The sequence below is a fragment of the Cibotium barometz genome, chromosome 20, assembly GCF_041138505.1.
Source record: "Cibotium barometz isolate CiBa-2024 chromosome 20, ASM4113850v1, whole genome shotgun sequence".
Lineage (NCBI taxonomy): Eukaryota > Viridiplantae > Streptophyta > Polypodiopsida > Cyatheales > Cibotiaceae > Cibotium > Cibotium barometz.
In genome coordinates, this window is record NC_141065.1 from 29,652,290 (window position 1) to 29,674,469 (window position 22,180).

The window sequence follows — 22,180 nt, forward strand, 5'->3', positions numbered from 1 at the left end:
AAAATTAACTACCTTTTCTGAGCTGTAGGAAAATCCTGAAAAGGGTACATGGAACCAGCATATCTCAACAACACAAAATGGAAAAATTGACTACCTTTGCTGAGCTGTAGTCAAACTTCCTGAAAAACGATGCATTGATTTTAGTGTTGCCATGGTTAGGAAGGTTCACAATGCATCCATTCCACTGAAACATTGCAAATCAAATTCTCAATTTCGAACATAACAACGGCATCAACCAGAAGACGCAATTACATTTTTTATGACAAATTCTAGTTCAAATTTTGACCACACCAACCTGTAAAGCCTCCAAGTACTCAATCAAATCGTCCTCAAAAGGAGATGGTGCACCTTTATTCACTTCTTTTCTGTAAGGAAAATCTTGCATCCATAGGCCTTGAGTTTTGTTGTTCCAGTCTACGTAGATCAAGTTTGCCGTATGTACAATCACACGGACTCCTGTTTGATAAATGAGAATCATTGCTTTTGAATGATGCGTACCATAGGACAGCGGCAGTGGTGGCTTATGCAACAGCCACTGTGAGGGCTTCCCTGCCTGCAAATACAGTACGTTGACCGAAATGCTTTTTAGAAGAAGGCAAGCTAACATGGTTGGGTCAGTGAGAGATGAGGAGAAACAAGACCAGCAATCAGGGGAAAACCTTGAACATCAGAAAAAACAATTTGAGACAAGTGCAAGCCCGGTGTTTGGGCACCAAGACGATGGATCTACAAATGCATGGCATACCTTCAAACGCTCAAGCGAACCTGCACTTTCTCCATGTACAACCACCACTTGGGGAACACGATTGAGAAGTGGACAAGCTGCAACACCGTACCGAAGTGAACACATGGGCACAAGATCAACATGATTGGTTATGTTTGACCAAAAAAAAAACTCTAAAAGTACTTTCTTAGTGAAAGTACAGAATTTTATAATCCCTCATTCTCTCGCTCTTAACAAGGGGATCTTCTCTTGTTAAGAGACTTCAATGCGCAGACAGCCATGAGATAGGTCCAGATGCATGACTTTCAAGAAGATGCCATCATGCTGTTTGGGAGAGATGGGCCCGCAGAGGACCTCAAAGGATGCAGGACATGTCACACATTATGGGAGACACCTTCTGGAGAATGGGAGCTATACATGAGATGATTATATATAATGGGATGTCTTGCTGGCCCACATCAGACAGTCTTATCTGTTTACCATATCGTGGAGGCTTCAATACAGTAGACTATTCGGTGGGGTCTCCTGCTCTCCTATGTCCCAAAGGACTTCAATATCCCACCCGCACCCATATTAGCCGATCACGCGCTTACCTCTCCACTATCTCGTGCCCCTCATTTCAACCCATGCCAGCTCTGCCTGCTTCCACCTTCACTCGCATCCATTTCCATTATGGTCTAGATCATATTATCAAGGATTTCTCAAGATACAAGCTTCATGGGCATCACATGGCCAACCAGAATACATGGGTGCGGACCAAAATCCCCAGCCTCTCATATAGAGCCTATTGGCCCTTGGTGCAGACACCAGTCCCCTACCATGAGGTGCCAATCCACATGACCCTTGGCGAAGACGTAAGTCCCCTGCCACGAGGTGTCATGTGCACACTATGGAGCCCATCCATAGGTCCGCAAGCAGAGAGACCACCCAATTAGTGACACTACCTTTCCGCGTGACGTGGCTCAAGGAGACCTCTTGGCTATACTCATTAGCCCAATGCTTGACATTTTGGAGAGTGGTATACCATCTATTGAGGGCTGATGCTCATCTCATGTTTCATGTTCCTGGTATTCCATGATGAGATTTCCATGGACGGTTTTGTATCACTCCAGTGAGATAGTTTTCATTTGTTTCTATTTTATTTTCCGTTCCATGATGAGATATGCCATGGACTTTATTGTATCACTTAGGGTTTCATAGACCCATTGGGTCTTTAGTTTTTGCGATCAGATCGGTTCAGGCCGAGGCAGGTATCGTCATTAGCTAATCACAGCATATCTCACTCTACACAGGATCCTCTGCTGATCACATGTACTGTCAGATGTTTTCATTTTAATTTTTCTTTCAGTTTTCCATGGCTCACTATATCCATGGTACCATTGTATTACTTTTGGTCTCATAGGCCCTTGGGGTCTTCTGTTAGACGTTAATATAACTCGGGTGCTGACCACAGAGGATATTGAGGAGATCCGCCAACGTCCGATGCGGCACATATTATGAGATGGAGGCACCTCCATAGTGTACCCCTCCGTCCCACATGATATTGTATCTCCTCACTATATTCCACTCACCTCCATAGCGTACCTCCCCCTCACTATATTCCACTCACCTCCATAGCGTACCCCCCCTCACTATATTCACACCCTATAAGGGTTTCTGTTTACCTTCCACTCACCTCCATAGCGTACCCCCCCTCACTATATTCACACCCTATAAGGGTTTCTGTTTACCTTCCAGTTCCAGTTTCATTTTCTAGGTGCCAGTATATCATCTTTATTTTTCATTTTCTGGATTTTTTTATCCAGACATTGTATCAGATCCACCATGATGTAACTTTTGGTCTCATAGGTCATTATGGCCTTTTGAAGACGTTAATATAACATTTCATTTCATTTCATTTCTCTCTCTGCCCACCAGTTCGCGTTAGGCCTCAGTTCGCTGCCCAGTTCGCCTCTCTGCCCCCTTTCGCGTTAGGCCTCAGTTCGCTGCCCAGTTCGCGTTAGGCCTGGCCCCCTCGCCAGTTCGCTGCCCAATTCGCCTCTCTGCCCCCCTTTCCCCACCCACCCTTGCTCAGGCCTCAGTTCGCTCCCCACCCGCTTTTCCCCACCCGCTTTTCCCCACCCACCCTTGCTCAGGCCCCCAAGGCAGCAACATAACTCTCTCTCTCTCTCTCTCTCCTCCCTGCCTGTGGGAAGGACTGCAGAGTGATTTGGAGGAATGGCCCAGAGGCTCCGAGGCCCTCGAGATGGCAATGAAGGCATTAATCAAGGAGAACAAGAAGACATCCGATTCCAACCTCAATGAGGTGGAAAACAAACTACACAAGCACATCATAGCTCTCGAAGCACGGGTCACGAACCTCGAACAAGAGAACACGGCACTCAAGGAGGAGGTGAGTGCATTGAAAGTGGAAATGGTAGCCATCAAGAATGCTGAGAAGGAAGAAGGGGAGATCAATGACAACACTCTCACGGCCATCAAAGAAGAGATCTCCAAGGAGATCACAAAGGACATGGACGGAAAGCTCGAAGCCAAGCAGTCAGGATGGGTCGAGCTGGTGAAGAAGAACATCCGTAAAGAAGTGAGGGAGGAAACTCAAAGGGAAGAAAACCAAATCATTCACACCACCATTGAGGAGGAGAAGATGAGGCATGCCCGCCGCCTCAACATTCGAGTCATAGGTATAGCCGAGACACCCGACTCCACTCCCGAGAAAGATGGACAGCTTCTATGCATGAAGCTCGGCTACAAGGAAGAGCACCCTCTCCCCTTCACCAAAGCATGGAGAGCCGGGAAAGACTCAACACGCAAGCGAGCCCTCATCCTACAGTTTGCAGGAGAGACGGAGAGGGTCACATTCATGAGGAAGAGGGTCATACTACGGGGTTTAGAGGGAGCTCCTATTTTCTTGGATGATGATCTCACGAGGATGCAGCTTGAGCATAGGAGAACTTGCATGCCACGAGTCTTACACGCGAGGAGAGAAGGCAAGAAGGCCTTCTATCGAGATGGTCGGGTCATCATTGATGGCCGGCCCATGGATTAGCGGTTTGGGGCCTATGGGACACAGACCAGGCCACTGACAGAGATACACATAGCAGTATGGAACTGTAATGGTTCACTATGGGTGCAGCCTGGACGACTGGAGCATGTTATGGTGGGGAGAGACATCATACTTCTGACAGAGACACATCAGAGCCCAGAGAGAGGGCTACCTCGAGTAGAGGGATTCCAGTGGGAGTCAGCATACAGGAGGACCACACGCCAGGGTACCTCGAGAGGGTCGGGGGGAGTAGCAGTCCTATTCAGACGGGAGCTACAGGGGAGACTGAGAGTGGTAGCACAGGATCCAGAGGCCAGATACATGTGGATCAGCTTACAGCTCTCACAGGACAGGGTTATATACATAGCTCTATGTTACTTTTCTCCATCAGGATCCTCCTATGTCATTACAGAGGACATGCCACAGGAGGAGGAGATAGGAGCCTCGCCATACACTTGTCTGTCAGAGGAGATTATGCATTATTCTACACTAGGGGAAGTATTTCTTACGGGCGACTTTAATGCCCACACACAGAGCAGACAGTGTGAGGTGTATGACTATGATGACATGGAGATCCTCCACCCTGTGGATCCAGAGGAGATAGGGGCTAGTCGGGCATCAGAGGACAGTGGACCAGACAGAGGACATTATGGGGACCACTTACTAGAGTTGGGAGCCAGGCATCGTCTCGTTATTTATAACGGGATGCTACAGTGGCCGGGATCAGGAGGGCTGACATGCTTCCCACATGGGGGGTCATACACGGACCGGAGGCACGGTGGTAGACTACATTATGGGGTCTTTGGAGGCATCACAGCTTGTCACCTCATTCTCCATTCCACCTCGTCCTATTGGGGCAGATCATACATACTTGGCATTTTCACTAGCCGGATCACCAGTATCACCAACCCCCCACATACCGACGCCACACACTACCATCTACTTCACACATGACATGGCAGACATATACACTGGCAGAGTAGAGGATGGGCTCCTACTCATGGATCCCCTGGCATCTATGGATACCATTACAGCCCAGCTCGCATCACTCTTACACACGGCTGCATTACAGAGCTTCCCACATCGTGTACACTCAGGAGAGCCTGCGAGACCTGGGACTATGCCCCAGAACAGATGGTATAATGACGAGTGCAGAGCCCTATACTCACGACTCCGCATACAGAGAGCCTTGGGAGCCATCACAGAGCAGGAGTCGAGGAGAGAGATGAGGAGACTTACTCGCCGCAAAAGGCGGGCCTTCGCAGAGATACAGGAGCTAGAGATCTTTCATTTCTTCATGAATAGAGATAGCCCTGTCTCATGGCGGCACTTCAGAGAGCCCCGGACCCCGACACCTATTGCAGACCCACAGACATGGCACACATATGCAAAGGGTCTATACCATGCCCCACAGCAGCCACCTATACCTCAGCCCACAGGAGCCTCGACGTACCACAGCTAGCTTCTTTACCCACTCGATGGTACAGGAAGCTATCCGCCGCCTACAGCATGGACGGGCCGCCGACCATATGGGCCTGCAGGGTGAGCATCTCATATATGCAGTAGATTCTTTAGCTCCTTTTCTTGCACACCTGTTTAACAGGCCACTAGCAGAGGGTTTGCCCGCGGAGTAGACGATGCACACCATTGTGCCGATTCACAAAACAGGGGATATGCTCGATCCGAGCAACTACAGGACGGTTATTGTTGGCCACGTGCTGGCCAAACTCTATGGTGCAGTGCTGGAGCAGGAGCTTAGCTTATATGCTGAGCGAGCAGGTTTACGCTCATCAGGGCAGGCAGGCTTCAGGAGAGCTTTCTCTACCACTGACCATGTATTCACTTTGAGATGTATGATTGATCAGGCCAGAGTGAGGAAGAGAAAGCTCTATTGCTGCTTTGTGGATTTCTGCAAGGCATTTGACACAGTACCACGAGAGAGGCTCTTTCAGCGCCTGCAGTCTCTTGGCATACCAGCAGATATGACATGGGGCATCTATGCATTATATGAGCAGGTTTTTGGGCGAGTCAGATGTCCAGGAGGTATGTCCGAGACTATTGCTAGCACCATTGGTGTGAAGCAAGGATGCCCACTTTCCCCCACGCTATTTGGGTTATACATTGATGAGGTGGCTGACTTCATTACACGGGGAGGCGGAGATGGAGTTGATTTAGCAGGTACCTCAGTACATATTATGCTCTATGCTGATGATATTGTATTAGTGTCTGAGTCCCCAGGTGGTCTACAGCAGCATCTACATGCACTCCATGATTTCTGCACACAGAGGGGTCTTACTGTGAACCTTGGGAAAACCAAGGTTATGGTCTTTCATACATCGAGACAGGGCAGGAGTCAGCTGACATTCACTCTCGCCGGATGCCAGGTGGAGGTGGTGACATCATACGTGTACCTAGGGGTTACCTTCTCTGCAGCAGCCACACGCTTTACCATGGGTTCAGCAGCCAGAGCTAGATTGACACGGGGATATGCAGCATTGGCTATGCTAGAGAGACAGTGCCACCAGGCGCATTTTCAGGAGCCCCGGACGAAGGGGTGGCTATTTGACACATTAGTCACACCGGCATTGATGTATGGAGCAGCAGTATGGGCGCCAGGCCTTGCTACCCATTGGTGGACACAAATAGAGAGACCACAGGCCCTCATGATGGCACGCATGATACGCAGCAAACCGTCAGTACCTCATGACATTATCCGAGCAGAGTTTGCTGCGCCTCCTATGATGGTAGAGGCCATATTTCAGACTATATGCCTGCTAGACAGATTCAGAGAGATGCCACAGGACAGATTATCATACAGAGCTTTTCAGGCATCTAGACAGTTGGCTGAGGCAGGAGACAGAGGATAATGGTATGCACAGGTCACACATTGGTTCTCACAGCATGGCCTAGACATGGATCATCTACCACCATTCCAGTATGACAGGGATGCACCACATATCCGTCTCTCTCATAGTGAGAGGAACAGAGTATTGAGACAGGATCTATGGCAGCTCTATACACGAGAGACATGGATATCACCTACACAGCCTCTTCCACCGAAAATGCTATACTACAGAGATCACTTCATGAGTATCACTGATGATGGATTTATAGAAAGGCCTAGATACATGGAGGGCTTTTTACCACACGGCTCCCGAGTGGCTATTGGTCAGCTCAGAGTTTCATCACACCGATTGGAGATTGAGACTGGCAGAGCAGCACGGATCCCCCCAGAGGAGAGGGTATGCAGATTGTGCAGAGAGGAGGTGGAGAGTGAGGAGCATTATGTATGCAGATGCAGAGCATATACAGCCATCAGAGAGAGATATCCCATTTTATTCAGAGAGCCACATTCCCTACGCCAGATCTTTGAGACAGCAGACCAGCGCATACTGGGGAGATACATTCTAGACATACAACGCCATAGAGAGACATTATTACAGGCTCTGACAGCTCCAGAGGGGGGGCGATAGAGACAGATTACTACATTTTTTCAGAGATCCATACCCCTCCCAGCCCCTACACGGTAGGGAATTACTCTCCAGAGAGCAGAGACACTTAGAGCCCGCAGGAGACAGAGGACACCTGGCTTTCGGACACCACGCCTATACCAGAGAGAGATGACAGAGATCAGAGCTCAGTTTCACAGAGAGGGTGCGGAGCGACTAGCTCGCTTCAGAGCACACCCAGGCATGTTCTTCAGGGAGCTGTGGACACCCTCTTCACTGATGTATACCATTTTATACCCCCAGTATGGTACACGATGGAGCTAGCTAGGTTGCATATCATGATTGTATACTCCATGCATATAGCTTTGCATTCTCCTAGTAATACAGCTCCATCCCCTGCACACCCAGATTCAGCTTTTTATTCAGTACTTTTTCATTTTGTTGGGATGACAGAGGATACCCCATACAGGTACTCCGATTTGTCTCGTAGGCCGAGTTCGGTCTTTTGGAAGACCTTAATAAAATCTTTCTCTCTCTCTCTCTCTCTCTCTCTCTAGCTTTTTAGTTCAGTACTTTTTCATTTTGTTGGGATGACAGAGGATACCCCACAGAGGTACACTGATTTGTCTCATAGGCCAAGTTCGGTCTTTTGGAAGACGTTAATAAAATCTTTCTTTCTTTCTCCCTCTTGTCGAGCCAGACGGAGACCAAGAGCACCAGGCTACCAGACTCCCAGACTACATCAAAGGGAGATCACAGAGATACGGGCTTGAAATCAGCACCATACCCAGGAGCGGCTAGCTCACTTACACTCACACCCGGAGATCATGCTCCAAGGTATTTTTACCTCGCCATCGCCTATGTATCACATATTATACCCCCATTATGGTACTGGTTGGAGCTAGACAGATCTACATTGCATTCTTGTATACCCTGCGCATATAGGTTACATACTGAGCCTGCTCCATCCATCACACCCCCCCCCCACTAGCTCAGTACATTCATAGTTTATTTCATGTTCATTTTGTCCTTTTTTTTCTGGACATCCAGAAGACATTGACAGTTGTACATTGATTTGTCTCATAGGTCGAGTTCGACCTCTAGTAGACGTTAATACAGCTCTCTCTCTCTCTCTCTCTCTCTCTCTCTCTCTCTCTCTCTCTCTCTCTCTCTCAGATCCACCATGATGTAACTTTTGGTCTCATAGGTCATTATGGCCTTTTGAAGACGTTAATATAACATTTCATTTCATTTCATTTCTCTCTCTCACAGACGTTAATACAGCTCTCTCTCTCTCTCTCTCTCTCTCTCTCTCTCTCTCTCTCTCTCTCTCTCTCTCTCTCAGATCCACCATGATGTAACTTTTTGGTCTCATAGGTCATTTTGGCCTTTTGAAGACGTTAATATATCATTTCATTTCTCTCTCTCTCTCTCTCTCTCCCGTCCCACATGATATTGTATCCCCTCACTGTACTCCACTCACCTCCATAGCGTACCCCCACCTCACTATATTCACACCCTATAAGGGTTTCTGTTTACCTTCCGGTTCAAGTTTCATTTTCTAGGTGCCAGTAGTATCATCTTTATTTTTCATTTTCTAGTTTTTTATCCAGACATTGTATCAGATGCACCATGATGTAACTTTTTGGTCTCATACGTCATTATGGCCTTTTGAAGACGTTAATATAACATTTCATTTCGTATGGCTCGGATTTAACATTCCCAGCTCATAGCTCTCATCTTTGTTTTCTTTTGTACCATGATGAGATTACACTGACACTCTTGTATCACTCTTAGCTATGTTTATGTTTTGTTTTTGTTTTATTTTCCATTCCATGATGAGATATGCCATGGACATTATTGTATCAGCTTTTTTATTCAGTACTTTTTCATTTTGTTGGGATGACAGAGGATACCCCATACAGGTATAGGCCAAGTTCGGTCTTTTGGAAGACGTTAATAAAATCTTTCTTTCTTTCTCCCTCTTGTCGAGCCAGACGGAGACCAAGAGCACCAGGCTACCAGACTCCCAGACAGCACCATACCCAGGAGCGGCTAGCTCACTTACACTCACACCCGGAGATCATGCTCCAAGGTATTTTTACCTCGCCATCGCCTATGTATCACATATTATACCCCCATTATGGTATTGGTTGGAGCTAGACAGATCTACATTGCATTCTTGTATACCCTGCGCATATAGGTTACATACTGAGCCTGCTCCATCCATCACACCCCCCCCCACTAGCTCAGTACATTCATAGTTTATTTCATGTTCATTTTGTCCTTTTTTTTCTGGACATCCAGAAGACATTGACAGTTGTACATTGATTTGTCTCATAGGTCGAGTTCGGCCTCTAGTAGACGTTAATACAGCTCTCTCTCTCTCTCTCTCTCTCTCTCTCTCTCTCTCTCTCTCAGATCCACCATGATGTAACTTTTGGTCTCATAGGTCATTATGGCCTTTTGAAGACGTTAATATAACATTTCATTTCATTTCATTTCTCTCTCTCACAGACGTTAATACAGCTCTCTCTCTCTCTCTCTCTCTCTCAGATCCACCATGATGTAACTTTTTGGTCTCATAGGTCATTTTGGCCTTTTGAAGACGTTAATATATCATTTCATTTCTCTCTCTCTCTCTCTCTCTCCCGTCCCACATGATATTGTATCCCCTCACTGTACTCCACTCACCTCCATAGCGTACCCCCCCCTCACTATATTCACACCCTATAAGGGTTTCTGTTTACCTTCCGGTTCCAGTTTCATTTTCTAGGTGCCAGTAGTATCATCTTTATTTTTCATTTTCTGGTTTTTTATCCAGACATTGTATCAGATCCACCATGATGTAACTTTTTGGTCTCATACGTCATTATGGCCTTTTGAAGACGTTAATATAACATTTCATTTCATTTCATTTCGTATGGCTCGAATTTAACATTCCCAGCTCATAGCTCTCATCTTTGTTTTCTTTTGTACCATGATGAGATTACACTGACACTCTTGTATCACTCTTAGCTATGTTTATGTTTTGTTTTTGTTTTATTTTCCATTCCATGATGAGATATGCCATGGACATTATTGTATCACTTTGGTCTCATAGGCCCACTGGGTCTTTAGTAGACGCTTAATATATATATTTCTCTCTCTCTCTCTCTCTCTCTCTCTCTCTCTCTCTCTCTCTCTCTCCTTCGCTTCCGCTCTCGCCATCGCTGTCTCTGTCCTTCGCTTCCTCTCCCTCCTTTGGTATAGTGCCATCCCGCTCTTTGCCTCTGTCTCCCCTCAATTTCCGCTTCCGCTCTCGCCATCGCTGTCTCTGTCCTTCGCTTCCTCCTATGCTCCACACTCCTCCCCTACACAGTCCGCCTGCCACTTCACTGTGCGCCCAGCCCTCCCGTTTGTGAGTCTCACTCTTTCTCTCTAGGGCTTCGCAGGCTGTTTTAGGGTTTTGGAGGTCATCATGTCTGCATCTTTAGGGTTTTCGCTGCTCAGGATACTGCATTTTTAGGGTTTTGTCTAGTGTTTTCAAGGTTCCCTAGGTCACCATGGGTGTGTTTTAGGGTTTTGTAGGCCATCATGGCTGCGTTTCAGGGTTTTGGCTGCTGGCTTAGGGTTGTTCAGGTCAGCGAATTGCACTAAGTACACAACTCACAGTTCACACGGCAATCTTTTCAACCTGGGTACTCACTGCACACACACATTGCCAAGAATGCTTGCTTTTCTTTACTGCTCTCTCTCTCTCTCTCTCTCTCTCTCTCTCTCTCTCTCTCTCTCTGCGCACACTCACATATAGTCTGAACAGCAGGAGAGCCCTTCAGTCCAGGGGTTACCATGACAGGAGCAACACCCGAGGGAAAAACTCGCGGTCCGCGGAACAACCCCGGAAGGCCGTACACGTGGTGAGCGTGGTGGGAAGTACTCCACTGTATGGACCTACCTCGAAGTGGCACCGAACAGCAAGCAAAAGAAAGCAATAGAGGCGTTGCGAGACATCTGTAAGACCCACGAAAACAACCTCAAGGGAGCCCAAAAGACCACACAAGGCGCCATGGCAACGATGTGCACCGAGCTCGCCGAAAACCTCCACCGGAAAATGGCAGCGGAAAGAGGAAGTTTATGAGGAGATGAGAGCACATTTTGCCTCGTGGAAAGCGGATACTGAAGAGTGCTTGCATGAGCGCAACAAGGTCATTGCCGAGTTGCAGGACGAAGTGGCCGCTTGCAAGAAGGAGATCAAGCTCCTCAAGGGGGAGGAAGGAGAAATCATAGAGGCCATGCCCACACACGTCACCAAGGAGCTTGAAGACATCAAAACACACATAGCAAAGGAGATCCAAACATGGGCGGCAGTGGCCAAGAAGGCCCAAGAGGAGGTGCAAGCCACATCCGAGTGGATTGAGGTAGAGAAGAAGCGCAAGCCACCGACGAATAAGGAGGAGTTCATCAATGCGGCCATGGAGGAGGAGAGGAAGAGGAAGATCCGCGCACTTCACGTGCAGGTGGTGGGATGGAAGGCGAAGGATAGCCCGTTGGAGGATGCCAAGGGCATTTGCAGGCATATGGGAGTGGCCGACACCTCTATTATTGTCGGTGCATGGAGAGTAGGGAAAGACATTGCCAAGGAGCGGCCACTTATCCTCAAGTTCACGGACCTAGAGCCACGGCGAGGGTTTCTCTCCAAGAGGAGAGCCCTCAAGGGAGACAAAATCTACCATGAGGATGATCTCACACCAGCCCAGGTAGCACATCGGAGGGAATATATGCCGCGGATTCTAGAGGCCCGCAAGGGGGGCAAGTGTGTGGTTTACCGGGATGGTCGTGTGATCATCACAGAGACGCGCTCATGACGGGGCGCTGCCTATGAGACGCACCTGAGATTTGCAGCGTGGAACTGCAATAGGATGATGAGGACAGATGTGGGGATGTTTGAGGAGACTTTCAGAGGCAGAGACATTGTACTTTATACGGAGACACACCAGGCTCCGGGCACCCGCTTACCAGAGGTCAGAGCCTACAGGTGGGAGTCCACTTGCCGCCCTCAAGTAAGGTCACGTGGAGGTACTAGAGGATCTGGAGGGGTTGCTGTCCTTTACAGGGAGGAGCTACAGCATGTCATACAGGTCATGAGGAGAGATGAGGAGGCCCGTTTCATGTGGATCCGCATACATACTGATCGGCCACGTGATATTTATGTTGCCATATGCTACTTCGCACCCAAAGTCTCCACCTACGCCACCCATGCAGAGGGCAGGCGAGTCACCATACCTCCCACTTTATGAGGATGTCATACACTATTCTAGCATTGGAGATGTGCTGTTGGCAGGTGACTTCAACGCGCGTACGAAACAGCATCAAGTGCCCTTTTTTGAGAGTGATAACCCCATGTACAGAGATCTAGCACTAGAGGAGTTGGGACTTGACAGGACTTCCCAGGACATGGAGGATTCACATTATGGAGATCATCTGCTGGAGCTAGGAGGAGCACATGGATTGGCCATACTCAATGGCCTGGTTCAGAAGCCTTCACATGCTTTTCACGTAAGAAGCATGCACACAGCAGACGGCCGAAAGTGCGCTACACGACAGATAGACCCAGTGTGAGTACAGTGGACTACTTGCTGGGACCATTATCTCTCATACCGGACATACAGTCTTTTACAATCTCACCTCGCCCCATCGTTGTAGCTGCCGATCATGCATACCTTTCCTTCAGCATTGCATGCCGCTTTGATCCGATGCCACCACCGAGCGGCCCCTAGAGACACCCCCGATACCACTCCACCAGAGAGACGGCACCCGGCTACGCCAACCACTTGTACAGTGCTCTGCAGGACATGAACCCACATGTACCACTGGAGGACTTCACGACACAGTTCGCCTCAACACTCCACACGTCAGCTGCCATGTACTTCCCTCACACTCGGCCATTCGTCACACCTTCGAGCAAGAATGTCCCAAAGAAAGGCTGGTACGACGATGAATGCCAGGAAACCCGTGCCTGCCTCATCCGAGAGGAAGCACAAGGTATGTGTACACATCGCCAGACGCGCGTGATCTTTCGCCGCCATGTCTGGAGGTAGAAGCGACCCTACCTGGCGAAGTTGGAACATGAGTTGTACCATCTTTTCTTGGGACAGGACAGCAGGAGGCATGGCGAGTTTTCCAGACACCCAGAGCCCAGACACCCATTACATTACCGGAGACATGGCATGCTTATGCTACCTCGCTCTACCAGATACCCGGACAGCCACCTCTCCCCCGACCACCAGAGAGCCGACTCACCTCCTCCACCTTCTTCTCCGTCGGCAGGATCCGAGACGCCATTGACAGGTTGCAGAATGGCCGAGCCCAGGCGAGGGATGTGCTCGCTCCACTTAGAGGATATGCTGCACTCGGAGCCCTGGAGAGCCAATGTACACACATCCAGTTTCATGAGCCTTGGACGAAGCTCTGTTTATTTGACACATTGGTTACACCAGCACTTTTGTACGGCCCTCCCATTTGGGGGCCGAGTCTCTATCACACATGAGATAGTCCGGGCAGAGATGGGAGCCCCACCGATCATAGCCGAGGCCCTCTTCCTGACGGTCACTTTCATACATAGGCTATGAAGCCTTTCCAGGCACAGATACTCTAGACTCGCACTAGAGTCATCCAAACAGCTTGCATCACAGGGCAACACGGAGTGCTGATATGCCTAGACTAGCACATGGTTATAGCTACATGGTATGCATATGGACCACCTTCCACCTTTACAGTACAGCCTGGACTCCCCCTTCCTAGAGTTGAGCCGGAGTGAGATCAACAAGATCATCAGGATGGATATCATTCAGCTACACATAGCATGCACATGGATCACACCGGCCGCGCCACTAGGGACGAAGATGGCTTTCTACCGAGAGCATCTTCTCCACTTATCCCCTCATGGTTTTGTTGTCCGCCCGAGGTACATGGACATTCTGGAGTCACATGTGCTATCGGCCAAATCCGCACGTCTTCACATCAACTGAGGATAGAGACCGGTCAATATGGAGCCGTCTCCCTTCCCCTTGAGGATCCGATTTGCCAGCTCTGTCAGCTGGAGCTAGAGACTGAGGACCACTACATATGTCGGTGCCTAGTGTACTACGAGATCCAAGGTCACTTTCATTGCCTCTTCCGAGATGGATTTGGGCCATTGTCCACAGTGATGGACTACTTAGACCAGCGTTGCCTTGGGCTTTTTCTCCTCAAGCTACACAGACACCGAGACCACATCCTACGCTCCAGACAGGGGGGACATGTCCGAGACACAGGCCAGTGCACCCTTACCGACTTCTTTAGAGCAACAGCGACCCCACGCACCGTTGAGCACGAGTCAACTAAGCCCACATAGCCACCTCGAGGAGTCACCCTAGACCTAGCTGGAGAGCTATATAGAGCACGGCGTCCATGACCCGCTGGGCTGTGGCCCCAGCCGAGACATTATCAGAGAATACAAGCGATATTGGCACGACGTCGTGCAGCATGACCTCAACGCTTCAGCTTGTCTATGCTGGATCGACCTATGTGAGACATTATGGAATGAGTCTATCTCAGCTGCTTCCCATAGCCTACCATTTTTCCACTTCCACACTTTTATCACATATGCCTTTTTCTAGCAGTTGTATTACGCCACTAGTTCCTCTTTGGCCACATGTTATAGCTAGTTGTTTTTCAGTTTATGCTTTTCATTTTCTACTCGGGACATTTAGTTTTCTTGAGTTTTGAATGTATTAGTACTTTAGTCTCATAGGCCACTTTGGCCTCTTGTAGACGTTAATCTCTCTCTCTCTCTCTCTCTCTCTCCCTCTCTCTCTCTCTCTCTTCGAGGGGAAAATGGAGGCGGCCCGCGAAGGATGGGTAGAACTGATGAAGAAGAACATCAAAAAGGAGGTGCAAGAAGATGTACAAGTGACGAAGAAGAACATCAAGAAGGAGGTACAAGAAGATGTACACATGATGCAGTCTACTCTTGATGAAGAGAAGATGCGACGGATCCGGCGCCTCAACATCCGAGTCACAGGGATACCAGAGAGCACTACCTCCACGCCCGAGATCGACGGGCGGAACCTATGTACCAAGCTAGGACTAAAGGAGGATGAGCCGCTCCCATTCACTAGAGTATGGAGGACAACCCCAAAGGACTCCACCAAAGGCAAGGCCTTAGTGCTACAATTCCCGGACGAGGAGAGTAGGATGAGCTTTATGAGAAGACGGGCTATCTTGAGGAGCTTGCCAGGGGACCCCATCTACTTCGATGATGACCTCACATGGATGCAACTGGAGCACAGAAGATTATGCATGCCGAAGATCAAGGTGGCACGCAAAGAAGGGAAGAAGACACATTATAGGGATGGTCACATCTACATTGATGGGAAGAGGGTCGAATAGCGCCATCTGGCCTATGAGACACGGAGGAAACAACATGAAGACAAAGAGATACACATAGCAATCTGGAACTGTAATGGAGTCCTATGGACACATCCAAGGAGACTTGAGGAGGTGATGGAGGGCCGGGATATCAACTTGATGACAAAGACACATGAGAGCCCGGAGAGGGGCTTACCACGGGTTGAGGGTTATCAGTGGGAGTCAGCTCACCGACAGGGGATGAGACAGGCCACCTCCCGAGGTTCAGGAGGTATTGCAGTGCTTTTCAGACATGGGTTACATGAGCATGTTCGAGTCGTAGCACGAGACTCGGAGGCGAGATACATGTGGATTAGCTTACGCCTCTCGGAGACCAGATGGATTTATATCGCCCTTTGCTACTTTCCTCCGAAGGGGTCACGGTTTGCCACCACCGAGGAGCCGGGTGGAGGAAAGGCTAGTGAGTCTCCATACTCTATCTTATCTGAGGAGATCTTACACTATTCGACACTGGGAGAAGTCTTCTTGATGGGGGACTTCAATGCACGGACTCAGAGCAGACAGTGCGAGATCTATGACTTTGAGGATCCCTTGAGACTAGAGCCACTAGCCACAGAGGATACAGGGACCACTCGGATCTCCGCTGATGGAGGAGCTGACAGCACTGGATATGGGCAACATTTGCTGAAGCTTGGGGCCCGACACCATCTCGTTATTTATAACGGGATGACTCAGTGGCCAGATTCAAGTGGGTTGACTTGCTTTCCAGTGGGAGGCGGCAGTAGTACAATGGATTATGTGATGGGATCCCGGGAGGCAGCAGATATGGTGTCTCACTTCACCGTACCACCATGCCCCATTGGGGCGGATCATACATACCTATCCCTCACTTTCAGGAGCTTACTGGAGACCCACCCACCCATCATACAGCCACCACGCACTATCTTTCACTTCACTCAGGACCTAGCCGAGGTGTACGACTATCATGTTCATGATCAGCTATTTGCCTTAGATCCATCGGCACCCATGGCCATGCTCACCTCCCAGCTCTCACATGAACTGCACTCCACAGCCGCGAGGAGTTTCCCATACCACATACAGACAGGACGGCCACCTACATCTGGGAGCATGCCCCAGAACCGATGGTATGAAGATGAGTGCAGAAACCTTTACCGCAGTCTCCGAGTGCAGAGGGCTCGCGGGGAGATCACCCAGAGGCAGGCAGGCACGAGGATGCATACTCTCACCCGCCGTAAGCGGCGAGCTTATGAGGAGGCTCAGTACTGGGACACACATCACATGCTCATGAGCAGAGATGCTGCTGCTGCTTGGAGGAGACTCAGAGAGCCCCGTCCTCCCACACCTATTGCCGATCCTCAGACCTGGCAGACATATGCAGAGAGACTTTATGATGTGCCTGCACAGCCCCCTATACCACAGCCCACAGAGCCATGCTCCACAGTCTCCACCTTCTTTACCCCACCTATGGTTAGGAGGGCCATATGCCGACTCCAACATGGACGGGCGACAGATCATACAGGATTATAGGGAGAGCATCTCATCTATGCTATTGATACATTGGCACCATTTCTTGCTCATCTCTTCAACAGAGCTCTGTCAGAGGGGTTTCCGGCTGAGTGGACGATGCACACTATTGTGCCGATCCATAAAGCGGGAGATGTACTAGACCCCGGGAACTACAGGACCATCATGATTGGCCAAACTATACGGGGCAGTTTTGGAGGCAGAGCTGAGCACTCATGCAGAGGTTGGGGGATTGAGAGCAGCTGGCCAGGCAGGCTTCCGACAGGCCTTCTCGACCATCGACCACATTTTTACATTGAGGTGCCTGATTGATCAGGCCAAGGCACGGAGGCAACGGCTCTATTGTTGCTTTGTGGATTTCCGCAAGGCATTTGATACTGTGCCCAGAGAGCGCCTCTTTCGGCGACTACAGACACTAGGCATACCTTCAGGCATGATGTGGGGCATATACAAGCTATATGAGCAGGTCTTTGGGAGAGTCTGATGCCCAGGAGGCTTGTCCGACACAGTTGCTAGCACCATTGGTGTGAAGCAGGGGTGCCCGCTCTCCCCCACGCTCTTTGGGCTCTATATTGATGAGGTGGTCGATTACATCACACAGGGAGGAGGCTCTGGGGTTGAGCTATCAGGTATTACTGTCCATGTTATGCTTTATGCTGATGACATCATCTTGGTATCCGACACGCAGGTTGGGCTTCAAAACACCTTGTGGCTCTTGATGACTTCTGCACACAGCAGGGGCTCACACAGTGAACCTTGGGAAAACCAAGGTTATGATCTTCCACACCTCACCCGCAGTTAGGAGCCACACTACTCTCACATTAGCAGGAGGGCGGGTCGAGGTGGTGAGCTCTTATGTTTACCTTGGCATCACATTTACTAGCTCAGCTGGACGCTTCTCCATGGCTCAGGCAGTCCGAGACAGAGTGACCAGGGGGTATGCAGCTCTTGCTGGCCTTGAGCGTCAGTGTCATCAGGCACATTTTCAAGAACCCCGCACGAAAGGGTGGCTCTTTGATACATCAGTGACACCAGCCTTGATGTATGCAGCAGCGGTTTGGGCACCAGGGCTTGCAGCCTCCACATGGGTACAGCTGGAGAGACCACAGATCTTGATGCTCTCGAGGATGATACGCAGTAAACCATCCATCCTGCACGACATTGTTCGAGCTGAGTTTGCTGCACCACCTATGGCAGTGGAGGCATTGTTCCAGACGATCTCCTTTATATACAGGATGAGGGAGATGCCCATGGAGAGATTATCCCGCCGAGCTTTTGAGGCATCCAGACAGATGGCCGAGGCTGGACACACTGGATCTTGGTATGCACAGATGCTACAATGGTTCTCACACCATGGGATAGACATTGAGCGGTTGCCACCTTTTCAGTATGATCAGTCTGCTCCACGGGGTTACCTCTCTCTCAATGAGAGGAATAGAGTGATGAGACAGGACATATGGCAGCACTACATACAGGAGACATGGACAGCACCAAAGAGCCCACTACCACCGAAGATGCTGTATTACAGAGACCACTTTATGAGCATCTCAGGGGATGGGTTCATACATCGACCGCAGTACATGGATGTATACATGCCACACAGCTCTCGCGTTGCTATTGGCCAGCTACGAGTCTCGTCACATCAGCTAGAGATAGAGGCTGGGAGAGCGGCACGGGTTCCCAGAGCTGAGCGGATATGCAGATTGTGCCGCGAGGAGGTGGAGACTGAGGATCACTTTGTATGTAGATGTAGAGCCCACCAGGGGATCAGAGATAGATATGCATGATTGTTTGAGGAGCACTCTTCACTACATCAGTTGATGGAGGCCTCGGACCAGCGACAGCTTGGCAGACTACTACTAGAGCTTCATAGTTCTCGAGAGAGACTCCTCCAGACACCCGCTCCCACTAGGGGTGGGAGACAGTCCCAGCTCACAGATTTCTTCCAGAGAGCTATGCCAATGCCAGCTGATGTACCACGTGGGGTGACCGCACAGAGAGCAGAGGAATTGAGAGCCAGGAGCAGACCTAGACAGACTGGACATAGAGCACCCCGACTCCGTCACCGAGAGATAGCAGCTATCCAAATGAGACACCAGATGGAGACACACGAGAGGCTAGCTCGCTTTCATTCAGACTCAGGGTACATGCTCACGCCATTCCCAGCTTCAGCATCGGCGATGTATGATATCTTATATCCCTCTTATGGCACTGGATGGAGTTAGACATAGATCTGCATAGCATGCTTGTACTACCCCTTCAGCATATAGAGATGCATCTTGCCTTAGCACTCCATCCACATCCCCACCCCCCCTTATATTGTTTGTATATGGGCTCCACCGATCCATGATGATTCACAGTTGTATCCAGACACATGCACACTTTTTCTTTTCTTTCTTTTCTTCCAATGATCGGAAGAACACAGTTGTATTATTTTTTGTCTCATAGGCCGACTTTGGCCTCTCGTAAACGTTAATCTCTCTCTCTCTCTCTCTCTCTCTCTCTCTCTCTCTCTCTCTCTCTCTATATATATATATATATATATATATATATAGTAGCCAAAGATTGATTTGTTTCATAGGTCGATTTCGGCCTCTAGTAGACGTTAATACAGCTTTCTTTCTCTCTCGGCCAAGATTTATGGTTCGATTTTGGAGCATGAGCTTAGTAGATGGTCCGAGGAGCAGAGACTTAGAGCACCGGGGCAGGCAGGCTTCAGAGAGGGCACTCCACACTAGATCATATCTTTACACTATGAAGGATCATTGAGGAGGGGAGAGCTCACGGGCATCGCATATACTGCTGCTTTGTGGATTTCTGCAAAGCTTTTGATACCGTCCCACGGGCCAGACTAATGAGGAGAGTGTAGGATATGGGAGTGCCAGCAGAGATGCTTTGGGGGATCATTACACTCTATAAGTCAGTCACAAGCAGAGTACAGGCTCCAGGAGGTGACTCAGAGTTCATACACAGCACTATCGGGTTGCAGCAAGGTTTCCCCTTGTCTCCTACTCTATTTGGTCTATACATTGACGACATGTTGGATTACATAGACAGAGAAGGAGGACTTGGAGCACATCTGGCAGGAGTCTTGATACCGATCCTCTTGTATGCAGATGATATTATTCTTATTTCTGATTCACTAGAGGGGCTGCATAGGCATTTGGATGCATTACAGGCCTTTCGCGAGGACCAGGACCTCACTCTGAACCTTGGAAAGACCAACTTCATGATCTTTAACACCTCCTCATAGTGGATAAGTAGATCTGCAGTACAGTTTAAATACAGTGGAGAGCCTGTGGAGTATGTTACCTCATATGTATACCTCGGGATCACTTTTGCTGGACCTCAGTTATCAATGCGGAAGGCGGCCGAAGCTAGATTGATGAGGGGATATGCAGCCCTTGGCTCGCTAGAGAGGCAATGCTCACAGATAGAGTTTCAGGAGCTGAGGACGAAGCTTTGGCTATTTGATACTCTAGTTACACCTGCACTACTGTATGGAGACCCCATTTGGGGTCCTAGCTTATACCAGGGGAAGAGACAGAGGAGAGAGCCGACCGAGTCAGATACAGAGGAGGTATATGATGGGTGGAAGCCGATGGAGAGGCCCCTAGTGGTGATGATTTCACGCATGATTAGGAGTAAGCCGTCAGTGCCACATGAGATTGTGCGGGCAGAGATGGGGGCTGCACCGATAAAGACAGAGGCTCTATTCCAAAGAGTGACATACTGGCACAGGCTACGGGAGCTTCCACTTGATAGATACACCCGGCTAGCCCTGGAGTCCTCGAGACAGTTGACACTTGAGGGAGTGCTGGTATGCACAGGTAGGCACTTTGTTTGGCATGCACCGTATGCAGATGGAGGCACTCCCCCTATTCTAGTATAGCATAGAGGCCCCGTCATTTGCTCTCAGCCACACAGAGCGGAACAAGGTTATCAAGAAGGACATTGTCAGACTAGATACTGAGAGGACATGGAGTTCACCTAGTGGTCCACTGGGGACGAAGATGGCCTTCTACAAAGATCACCTCCTATGCCTAACAGAGAATGGTTTCATCATCCGCTCACACTACATGGACACACACCTATCTTTTGGGGTGAGATGTGCGATCGGCTAGATCTGCACCTCGTCCCACCAGCTGAGAGTGGAGACTGCCAGATATGGGCCTAGGGCGGCCGCACCAGAGGACAAGATATGCCAGCTCTATCACACAAAGCCCGAGACAGAGGATCATTACATATGCCGATGCCCTGTATACTATGAGATTCGGGGGAGGTTCCACTGCCTCTTCCAAGCTGGGTTTGGACCACTTTCCAAGATCATGGACTTCCCAGATCAGAGATGCTTGGGACTTTTTCTTCTAGAGCTCTGTAGACAGAGGGAGTCCTTAGTGAGATCCACATCAGTTGTACTTGCTTGAGGACCAACACAAAGAACTCTCACTGACTTCTTCCATACCAACACTCCGAGGGCCGATCCACCCATCATACCCAGACCACAGGCTAGTGCAAGAGCTCGGCCAAGAGGTGTGACACTCGACAGAGCCACTGAGTTATGCAAAGCTCGACGCCCCAAACCCCATGGCCCTTGCCCACGGCCACGCCACCACAGGAGGATCTGGGCCATCATCTCCCATCATCCCAAGACCTTCTCGCACTAGCTCAATTTTACCACCTTGAGCACCATGTCACAGTGGCCCATGAGGGATGTATTAGGGTGATATGAGAGCTCTCTGCTCATGTACCTAGATCAGTTCTAGATTTTTGTTATCTTTCTTTATTACTATTTTGTACCCAGGATGATGTACCTCATGGATATGATGTAATCTTTTGGTCTCATAGATCATTTTGGCCTTCTAAAGACGTTAATACAACTTTCTTTCTTTTTCTCTCTCTCTCGACCCCCAGGACATGCTCCACCGCCATCGAGCTACCTTTCCACGTGACATAGCTGAGGGAGACCTCTCGGCCATACTCATTAGCCCCATGCTTGATATTTTGGAGAGTGGTATACCATCTACT

General features: G+C 49.4%; 1 protein-coding gene across 4 annotated transcripts in view; it reads right to left on the reverse strand.

The window, feature by feature from the left end:
- The window catches only part of TDP1 (tyrosyl-DNA phosphodiesterase-like protein), a 181,364-nt gene that overhangs the window by 80,962 nt on the left and 78,222 nt on the right, over positions 1-22,180 (reverse strand). For 3 of the 4 annotated variants that reach the window (XM_086814728.1, XM_086814730.1, XM_086814731.1), the window contains 3 exons: positions 746-822; positions 296-553; positions 95-184 (listed from right to left, as the gene is read on the reverse strand). In XM_086814728.1, coding sequence (XP_086670854.1) covers positions 95-184; positions 296-553; positions 746-822 — 425 coding nt within the window. The remainder of the gene's footprint in view (positions 1-94; positions 185-295; positions 554-745; positions 823-22,180) is intronic. The other variant, XM_086814729.1, reaches the window with a different exon arrangement.